Below are 9808 nucleotides of genomic sequence, written 5' to 3' on the forward strand. Positions count from 1 at the left end.
GAGAAGCCATCGAACACCATAGCATTATTTTAATAAGATCTATTTATTTATTCAAAACTAAAATCTGTTGTGAAGACAGATGAACAATATAACATTCCCAGAGGAATTGAAATACTTCTAGTTATAACTGAGTTCTATTAGAACCAACTTAAGTTGTTATAAATAACAAGCTGGCCACAGCTTTTAAGAATAAAGTAGTTGGGGAGTGAGACTAGGGAAGTCCAACCCCGGCTCCATTCCTAAGAGTCTTTGTAACACTCTGGAGCCCCAGGCCCAGGGACAAGAGAAATTAGAGGGAGGTCAGGGCAAACAACTCAACAGCTGTAAAATGTGGTTAGGCTTAGGATGGAAGCTTCAGTTGGCTCCCCAAAGAACTTTTTTTTTCCTTATATAACTTACAATTTCTTTAAAAACACTAAATACCACAGGCTGTTATCCTATGGAAACAGCTTAAACACAGGTGAAAAACAATAAATATTGAAAAACTTAAAATATTGCGCTTCTTTCTAAATAGTTCAGAGAGAAGCTCAGTAAATAAATAGAAATGGGAGTTGAGGTATCAGAGGTAATAAATATTCTAGGAGAGAGGTATGATAGGGTTTTCCGAGGAGCTGGTTTGGTTCTCCCAGAGCCTAGGATCTGATCTTGGAGACCTCCAATTCATGTCCTAGAGTCTAGTAGAGTCGCCATGTTGGGTTTTTTGCTTCTTAGAATGTTTTAATTTTTTATCTTCATTGTCATGTAGGATTCTATGTAGTTGATGAAGATGTCAAACTCACTCATGGCCTTGTAGACACCTTTCTCTTGGAGCTGTGTAGGGAGAAGAGAAGTATTTAGTTAGATCCCATCTGACTGAGTAAGTGGTTCCTCCCTATCACTTGGGTGCAGCATGACCCTGGGGCACAGAAGTTGCACTTGCTCACTGGTGTTGGGAGGTGAAGGGACAACCCCAGGAATCTGAAGCTCTGTCCACCTGTCTTGGGAAAGACTGTGCATTGACCTTTGTCTTCTCCAGGCTTGAGGCACAGCTAGCGGGTAGCAAGGGTACTCGCTTCCCAACGCACAGTCTTAAATATGGTGCCTTTTCAACAATTTTAAAGGTCATATGTTCACATGATGCTTATTCAGAATTCAATGTAAAGACATTAGAGGAAGCAGTTTGAAAGCAAGACAATGAGAGAAGTAGAGAAGGGAACCAAAGAGTGGGCGGGCCTTTTTTGTACACTTGTGTTCCCACCAAGCCAGCTCTGCCCTGCCCCTCAAGTCTACCTTCAGAGGATTCACGCCCCCTGATGTTAGAACTGGCCCAGCATCAGTCCCCAGCCCATGAAAGGGGACACAGGTCACACAGCTTCTGGGAAACAGGGTTTAAAAGGTTCACAGGCACTTGGAAGCGTGAAACCCCATTTGGTTTGGGAGTCAGCATTCTCAGCCGCCTCCAGCAGGTGTGAGTGGCAGATGGAAAGCGGGTGGACCAACTCCAGACAAGTGAGAACTTGCCTCTGTTTCCTGCTCTGTCTGAGTTTTGGGGAGCGTAGTCTGAACCCCAGGCATGTTTGTATGTGCACATTCACGTGTCAGCTTCCTGCACGTGTGGGTTCAGCCTCGATTCCCAACAAGCGACTTTCTGTACTTTCTGTTTCCTTTGTCACTCTCCCCACCACCCTGCCCACTGTGTACGCAGGTTGGCTGGCCAGGCAAGCCCGCAGGCCTGCGAAGGCGAGGAGCAGTCATTTAGAAACCCCCAAAGACACTTCACAGAAAACAAATATAACCCAGGTGGCAGCTCCTTGCTGGCTGAGGGGGTCACACCATGTGCTGGGTTCCCACACTCCCTCTGAGTGAAGAACAGGGTCTGCTTAGCACTGGCCACCCCCACACCTGCCCTCTGGGGAGTGACCAGGGTCGACCATCTGCGCTCTCACCTTACTGAAGGCTTCCTTCACTTGCTCCACCGCTTTGCTCTTATTTTCACAGGGAAGAAATCGGTGCTGTGAGAGGAAAAAAAGTGTCAATACCTTGACTCTCAGCACTGTGTCCACAGCACTCAGATGACAAGCTGCAGTTCATGTGGAATGTCCACCCCCTGCAGCAGCCTGGGAAACCTGAGCCCAACCTCATCCTTACCCACTGTGCAGGGAAGAAACACAGCGTGGAGAGGCAAGCTGCATTTCTCTGGGGTCACTCTGAGATGTTTGCAAGGCTTCGATGACACCCAGGTCTCGCTCAGGGCTTCCTCCCCAGAGCGCCATGGTGTCTCCCAGAATGCTGAGCTAGACATTCTTAGCATGTCCCTTTCCTGCCTCTCTGACCTGTCACTCTTCTTCAGTCTCACCCACTAAGGACCCTTTCTACGTCCCTGAGGAATGGAGACTGTTGTTACAGTGACACTGACCAGGCCCTTTGCACAGCTTTGTCCTGCATATAGGGCCCAACGGATGTTTCAATATCAGGGAGAAAAAAAAGGAGGCCAGCGGAGAAGGTGTCATGTCAGTTGGAGACACAGGTTACCTGGGGGAGAGGGGCTTCTTCATTGGCACTCCCGCCCAGGGGTGAATATTCCCCAGGCCTTTCTAAAATGTCAGGGAAAAAAACCCTGGCAGTCACTGGCTCTGCTTAGGATTCTACTTCTAAAAGGTCCAGGAAGAAGTGAGCAGGGTTTGGCTCTGCCCAGGAGCCTCACCTTCCGAATCCCTCCTGCCAAGCCCAGGGTCTAGGTCCAAAGGGACAAGGGTACCTCACTGAAGCTCTGGGCCCCTTTCATGTGAGAGAGGGGAGTAGTTAATAAGCCACAAATGAGTCACAAATAACAGGAAAGCTGTTTGCAAATCTTCACATGTGAGTGCCTAGCAGCCACCCCACCCCCTGCTCAGACAGAAATGAGCAAGAGATCTGACTGACTCTGGGTGCTTTGCCCAGTTGTGTCCCTGGCTGCCTGTCGGTGTGTCTCTGGGGCCTACTGTTCCATAGGAGGTGGGGACAGCCTCCAGGGGAAAAACTGGGCTTCTACTCACACAGCGCCGCAGCCTGGTCCTGAGGGTCGTCAGCTTTTCCCCCAGGGAATTCACATGCTCCTTGATGTCGGGGCCGTGGTTTTCAGCCTGCGGCATCACCATCTCCAGGTAAAACTTGATCATCTCTGACAAGGCTTGGCAGCCCAGGTAACCCTAAGGGCAGGAGCAAGAGCATAGGGGTTGTGACTGGGAGAATGGGCTGCTGCAGCTCGCTTGAGAGGACATCTCTGTCCTCAGGGACCCTCTTTAACCACTGCTTCCCCCACCACTGAGCCCTTTGCAACCCTCCAGCTGCTGGCTATGTGCTGAGTTAAGATCTTCCCACTTCTCCTTTTCAAAGCGAAGGAAGCAACCTCAGCTCCCGGTAGTCACGGAACAGTCTCCCTTCCCTTAGTCTCCCCGCTCACCCCCAACACCCCCACCCGTCCACTGGCTCCCTGCTCTCACCTTAAAGTCCTCCAGCAAGGACTTGTTTAACAACATGTTGTCCAGCTGATCCTTCTTTTGCTGCAAGGAAAATGAGAGCACAGTGAACCAAGGTTTGGGAAAATACCTGAAATGGGTGTCTTTCTGATTCACTTTATTTATAGAGTTTTTAATCTGTGCTGCTCTGGCTCAAAAAGTGAAGGGAGAATTTTAAACAGAATTCACTGGTGCTGGAACCATTAGTTAAAACAGGTCCTCCCTTGAGATCAAGCTGTTGAAAAAATCTGGCTGATTTTAATGTGAAGGCAGAAGCTTGTCTCAGTCCTGGACCTCTTTTTGCAGAACCACGACTAAGCTTTAAGTGGCACCCAGGACAACCCTTCAGTGACTTGTGCCCCTCTCCCACAGACCGTGCTTTCCTTTTCTGTCTCCCTACTGCGGACGCCTAGTCTGGGCTCTGCAAGGCGTCTAGCAGGAGAGGCTTCTGCTAATGCAGGTTCGCCATGCTTGGAGCTTCCCAAACTTGAGAAGGCAATTGCCCTACTGAGAAGAGGCAATTTGTGTTTCCCTGCCACAGAATATGGAGCACATGCTCACTGCCAAGCAGGCTCTTCTGGATTTCTCCCAGCCAATAATCTGAGCTCCAGAGGAATTCTACAGAAGTTTCTGCACTTCAGAGACACTGTGCCTTTACCTTTAAGGCAACTTTACCTGCACATTTCCACATCATCTTGGACTTAGCAACTCCCTGAACCCATGCTTGAATTATGACTCTCTTAAGGATCTGAATTTGGAGGGCACGAGTGCTGGGGATGAAGTAGAGAAGGAAGAGGGTTCTTGCAATTCTAGTAGAGCACCTAGTCAGGCAGTCCCAAGAACAGAGAAAGGACAGGAGGGAACCATACTCACAAAGAAAGTCTTCACCCTGTCGAAGGCCATCCGGAGCTCTCGGAGCATGTTGGGCAGGCTGCCTGGGAAGTAGGTGCAGCTGTTCTCAGACGGGGTTTCCTGGCTCTGGCTGGCCCCCACCCCAGCCAGGAAGACCAGGCAACAGAGCAGTGCTGAGCAGGCCATGGCGGAGCTCTGCCTTCTGTGGTTTGGTTTTGCAAGAGCAATCCCCTGACATGCAGACCTCCACCTCAGGTCCCCCTTTTATACATAGGTTGAGTGGGACCTCCCCATTCATAAAAGCCACAGACTTAGAGATTTCCCGTCAGAGGTTTTTTTTTTCTAATTGGAGCTCCTCCCATCCTTAGGCCTCCCCAACTTTGCATTGGTCGAACCTCTTACTCTTAATTTCAATTTTTGCATCATAAGCAAAAAACTAGTTTAGGAGAAACTTCTTCTGCACTATGGCTATTTTTAGTGTGGGCCTCACTCTCTCTTTAAACAATTTTTTCAGCTTCTCCTAATTAAAAAAAAAAAAAAAAAAACAGTTGATTTCATGATGGAACAGCTGCTCTCTGTGCAGAGATGCTGTGGCTTCCACCAGCTTCCACAGTCATGTGGACAAATTGGCTACTCCATAATACATGGGTTGAGAAATAATTGGGTCTCCCCCCCAGGATCTGGGTTGAATACCCAAGGTTCTCCTTGCTGACTTGGGAAGCCATCTCAGCTCACTGGGCCTCAGTTTCCCCCAAGTAGAATGAAGGAATGAGCCAAATATCCTCAAAGCTCTCTTCCCATTCTCCCATGATACATTTCAGGCTTGCCCCTTGAATAGCCTGGCTCCCCACAGGACAGGCAGGGTCACACATGTGCTCCAGACTCCTTCCCTGGCCTGAGATTTAGATTCTCAGGTCCATATCTCCACCTCCGAGGCTGTCCCACTGCTTGGGGGGAAGTTAACAACAGTAGTCAGTTCTTACTGAAAACTCTTACATGCCCAGGAGGGAGCCCTCACCCTGACCCTAATTACCTCAGTTTTGTAGATGAGGGAACCAAGGCAGACAGGTTAAGTGCTCTGCTCAAGGTTACCGGGTGGGAAGTGAGGGCACCAGAATCTGAATCCAGACCTGCCTGACACCAAAGCCAGGCTCCTCAGCCTGCTCTACACTGCCCCCAGTGTGTGAAATAAGGGGTTGGATTAAATGGTCTTCAGAGTTTCTTTCCGGAGTCCCTGGGTGGTGCAAATGGTTAACATGCTTGGCTGCTAACCCAAAGTTTGGAAGTTTGAGCCCACCCTGAGGTACCTTGAAAAAAAGGCCTGGCAATCTACTTCTAAAAAACCAGCCATAGAAAACCCTATGGAGCACAGCTCTACTCTGGCACACATGGGGTTGCCATGAGTTGGAGCTGCCTTGAAGGCAGCTGGTTTTTTAGAGTTTCTTTTAGTTGTAAGCTTCTATGGTTTGAGACTTAAGTTTGAAAGAGGGAGAGGAGGAAATATAAAGAAGCAAAAGAAGGAAGTCAAAATTCCATGAGCCTGGACAGCAGGTCCCTTTCTTTCGACTTACCTATCCTCTCTCCCTCTTCCAACAGAAGTCTTAGAAGTCTTATCTTGGATCAGCATGCGTGTGTGTGTGTGCATGTGTGTGTGCAGGGCAGGGTAGCCAGGTGGGGTGAGGGATGTTTCTCTCCCTCTACCTGGGAAAGGACAAGGGCAGTGACATCAGGGTTTCTCCAGCTATCTGAAAAGTCTCAGGGTCCTCTGTGCCTTGATCTCTCCCTTCCAGCTTGGGCTTGTCCTACCACCACAGCTAAGAAGAGTACTAGAAAGAGCGCTGACCTGGAGGCAGGAGGCCTGGGCACTTCCCTGGCTCTGGCGCTCTCTAAGCCCAGGGCAAGTCACTTGATGTTCCTATGTCTGTTTTCCATCTGTCCCAAGGGGACGACACAACCTGCCCTCCAGCCTGCCAGGCAATTCTGGGCGTTACATGGGACCGGCTTTGGAAAGTAACAGGTGGGCTCAGGTGTAGGGTATTACTACTAGTGTTTCCATATTTCTTAGCCCCTCAGAGCATCAGCTCTGGGAGACCTCAAAGGGCACTGAATCCTGAGCCTGCCCTGTCCGAGAAGGTTACCATGTCAAAGCAAGTGGGAAAGACATCCTGGGGCCCAGGCCAGTCTGATGAATGAGAGGGAGGGCTGAGAGGGCCACCCTGTGGACGTTACCTGCTATGGTGACCAGTGGGTCAGGCTCAGGGAACTGGGGCCTCTCCTCCTAACCCCTTGGGGACTGTCAACCTAAGGGTCATAAAAGGATAAAGAGCCTCTAGATACAGGAATGGGGATGACTCAGGAATTGCTGTTCCTGCCAGGTTTGCAGTGGGCTAAGGAATACCGACTTTCTGCCAGAAAGCACAAAGAAAGGGGTAAGGAGCCGGCTTTCTTGCCCCCCACTCTTCTCTTCCTTCCTGGCTCCTGTGTTGTCCGGGCTGTGTGCAGGGATGACCCCTCGCTGAGCTGAGCGTTCCGAGAGCAGATCTCTCAGGTCAGGGGGTTGGTCCCCAGAGGCGGGCTGGGAGGCTCTCCTTCCGACCTGGCAGCACAGACTCCTCCTACCTTTGTTTCCCGCTGCGTCCTGTGCTTACCTCCATGACTAAATCTGCAGCCCTGCATGGCATTAATCCTCCTTGAGTCAGGATGCTGTTTTCTTATTCTTTGTGTACCTAGTGCCTAGCACAGAGTCTGTTCCATGGAAGGTGCCAGGTAAACAGTCTTCTCATGTCTGTGTTGGGATGGGCAAAAGCAGAGTGCCCTGTGATCGTGGAAGAGGGCTGGAGGGTGCAACACTAAGGAGGCTGGTCTTGGCCTCGGCAAGCACTCAGAGGGACAGAAAGGGCAACTCAGGGAGGCAGACAGCATCTCATACATTGTCTTCTTATACTTTGAGATATATATGTAAATATACACATACACATTATATATACGCCCTGTCCTCACTTAGCAACGTGGCTAGGTTCCAAAGAGCAGGTCATTATGTGAAATTGGTGTTATGTGAAAATGGAGGATGACCACATCAGATTGTAAAATGGAGGATGACTACATTATTACATAACTGCCAAGTTAGATCATTACAAAACTGCCAAGTTAGATCATTACATAACTGCCAAATCACTGGGAATCATGGCCCAGCCAAGTTGACATATAAACTTAACCATCAAAGCCATCGTTATTCTCACCTCACACCTCAGCATTCGTTACCACCAGAAGTACGTTGTTAATCTGCAAAATAGACAGGTAGTAGATTTTTTACTCTTGTGGTAAATGCAAAATGTCAGATAAGGAGATAGTCGATAAGTGAGAACAAGGTGTATATTATTATATATGTATCAGTGACAGCTACCAGTTGTCACTGAGTCAGCTCTGACTCACAGAGACCCCATATTTGTAGAACTGTGCTCAATAGGGTTTTCAGTGGCTGAATTTTTGGAAATAGATAGGCAGGCCTTTCTTCCAAGGCAACTCTGAGAGGACTCGAACTTCCAATCTTAAGGTTAGCAGTAGAGCACGTTAATTATTTGCATATATACACACACATATATACATGTGTATACATAGACATACATACACATACATTAAAAAAAAAAAAAAACCATTGCCATTAAGTCGATTCTGACTCATAGCGACCCTATAGGACAGAGTAGAACTGCCCCATAGAATTTCCAAGGAGCGGCTGGTGGATTCGAACTGCCATCCTTTTGGTTAGCAGCCATAGCTCTTATCCACTGTGCCACTAGGGCTCCTACACACACACACACACACATATATATGTATAAAATCGATAATCCATTAAGTAAGATTAGGATTAGGATCTGGCTTCTTTACTGGTTTTTAGATGTGTAGCCAATTATCTCAAACCATTTGTTGAATAGCTAATTCTTTTCCCGTTGATTTGAAATTATTTTCCCCAGTCATCTCAAAATTTCAGAATCTAAATGGTCACAGATAACCACAGGCAAGTTTTCTTATTTAACAAATGGAGATAACAGTATCTTCCCAATCAACGTATCTCATGGTCTTGATATCAAGCTGATTCAAGAAAATAGGTATGAACAGCTTAGGAAAAGATATGACCTGTGCCTTTATGATGAAAAAATGACAGAAGCAATGACAAGAACAACAAAGATGACTCCTACTTCTCCAGGCTGCGAAAACATCTGGTCATTCCAAAAGTCATTAGGACCCACTGGGAAAAGTCCCAAATGCGTAGGTCACACATGAGGCATAGATGTCAACAATCCACGAGTTAGGAGATCTGAGGTTGGGGTGCAGTGGAAGAGAACAGCCCGTTTAGGGAAGGAAGTGGGGCAGCAGGCCCCGATGAATGGGTGGAGTGTCAGTCTGGGCACTAACGCTGCTGTCAGACTGTGAGCTCCTCCAGGCAAAAGGGTCTGTGTCCAGTTTTTCTTGGAACTACAATACCAGTGGCTGTTGAGTCAATTTCAACTCATGGTGACTCCAAGTGTTTCGGGGTAGAATTGTACTCCATGGGGTTTTTAATGGTGGTGACCTTTTGGAAGTATATCACTAGGCTTGTCTTCCTAGACATCTCTGGGTGGGCTCAAACTTCCAACCTTTCAGTTAGCAGCTGAGCACTTAACCGTTTGCATCACCAGGGACTCCTGCCAGGTGCATGTCAGGCATCTAATAAATGTTTATTAATTTGGATTTAAATAAATTTTCCCAGTGGAGACTCACTAGGAAAACTGAGGAGGGTTGTGGGGGTGTCTCTCCTCTTCCACCCCTGCTCCAAAACGTTCTCTAATTTCTGCATTTAGCTGCAAATGACAGAAAACCTGATAAAACATGGCTTAAATAAGAATGGTATTTTCTTTTTCGTCTCACCCCAAGAAGTCCAGAGGTAGGCATTCCAAGGCTGGGGTGGCTCTTACATGTCATCCAGGACCAGCTTTCTCTGCCCATCTGCTCTTCTATCCTTCATTCCAAGATGCCAGGAAGAAGGGAGACAGGGAAAGGCCAAAGGTCCGAAGCCGCATAAGGCCAGGCAGTCCTTTCACAACCTTTCTGGGAAGCTCCACCCACTGAGCGCCACTCCGTTACTGCAGAGGAGTCCTGGCAGAAAAGAACTGCGTGCATGTGTGTGAATACACTTCTGGGGCACTGGACCTTGTGCAGAATCCATTGCCCAGCTACCCTCATGCTCAACAAAATGGCAGCCATCTTGGGATCCTTGCTCTGCACCTATCAGCAATTCTGCAACTTAGACCCAAGAGTGGGGAGCAGGCTGGGAGCCCCATGGAATGCAAGGGGGCTGCAAAGGGAGGGTTCTGGGTCTGGGCTGTTGGACTCAGGTCAGCCGGCCTGCCAGGCAACAGGGCTGCCGGCAAGGAGCAGGCAGGTCGGCGATGCAGCAGAGAAGGTGAGATCGTGCCCACCTGGGGAATGGTTGACCCTGCTCG

General features: G+C 48.5%; 1 protein-coding gene across 2 annotated transcripts; it reads right to left on the minus strand.

Moving 5' to 3' along the window:
- Positions 1 to 206: 206 nt before the first annotated feature.
- On the minus strand, positions 207 to 9317 carry IL10 (interleukin 10). 2 transcript variants are annotated; one of them, XM_049858571.1, is made up of 7 exons: positions 9234 to 9317; positions 7568 to 7610; positions 4350 to 4411; positions 3462 to 3521; positions 3015 to 3167; positions 1926 to 1991; positions 207 to 810 (listed from the first exon to the last, which is right to left on the minus strand). In XM_049858571.1, the coding sequence occupies exons 3-7, from the start codon at positions 4395 to 4397 to the stop codon at positions 718 to 720; spliced, it is 420 nt and encodes a 139-aa protein (XP_049714528.1). In that variant the 5' UTR covers positions 4398 to 4411; positions 7568 to 7610; positions 9234 to 9317; the 3' UTR covers positions 207 to 717. The 2 variants fall into 2 exon arrangements, with proteins under 2 accessions (XP_049714528.1, XP_049714527.1); XM_049858570.1 differs by lacking the exons at positions 7568 to 7610; positions 9234 to 9317 and having other exon boundaries at positions 4350 to 4623.
- Between the last annotated feature and the right edge of the window lie 491 nt (positions 9318 to 9808).

The sequence above is a fragment of the Elephas maximus genome, chromosome 18, assembly GCF_024166365.1.
Source record: "Elephas maximus indicus isolate mEleMax1 chromosome 18, mEleMax1 primary haplotype, whole genome shotgun sequence".
Classification (NCBI taxonomy): domain Eukaryota; kingdom Metazoa; phylum Chordata; class Mammalia; order Proboscidea; family Elephantidae; genus Elephas; species Elephas maximus.

Bases quoted from the DNA above. Each gene is read 5' to 3' on its own strand.
- IL10 (XM_049858570.1), bottom strand. From the start codon at position 4,514: ATGGCCTGCTCAGCACTGCTCTGTTGCCTGGTCTTCCTGGCTGGGGTG. The intron at 3,522-4,349 runs GTGAGTATGGTT...TTTTCCTTGCAG, and splicing joins ACAGGGTGAAGACTTTCTTT to CAAAAGAAGGATCAGCTGGA. The intron at 3,168-3,461 runs GTGAGAGCAGGG...TCCTGCCCTTAG, and splicing joins CCTTGCTGGAGGACTTTAAG to GGTTACCTGGGCTGCCAAGC.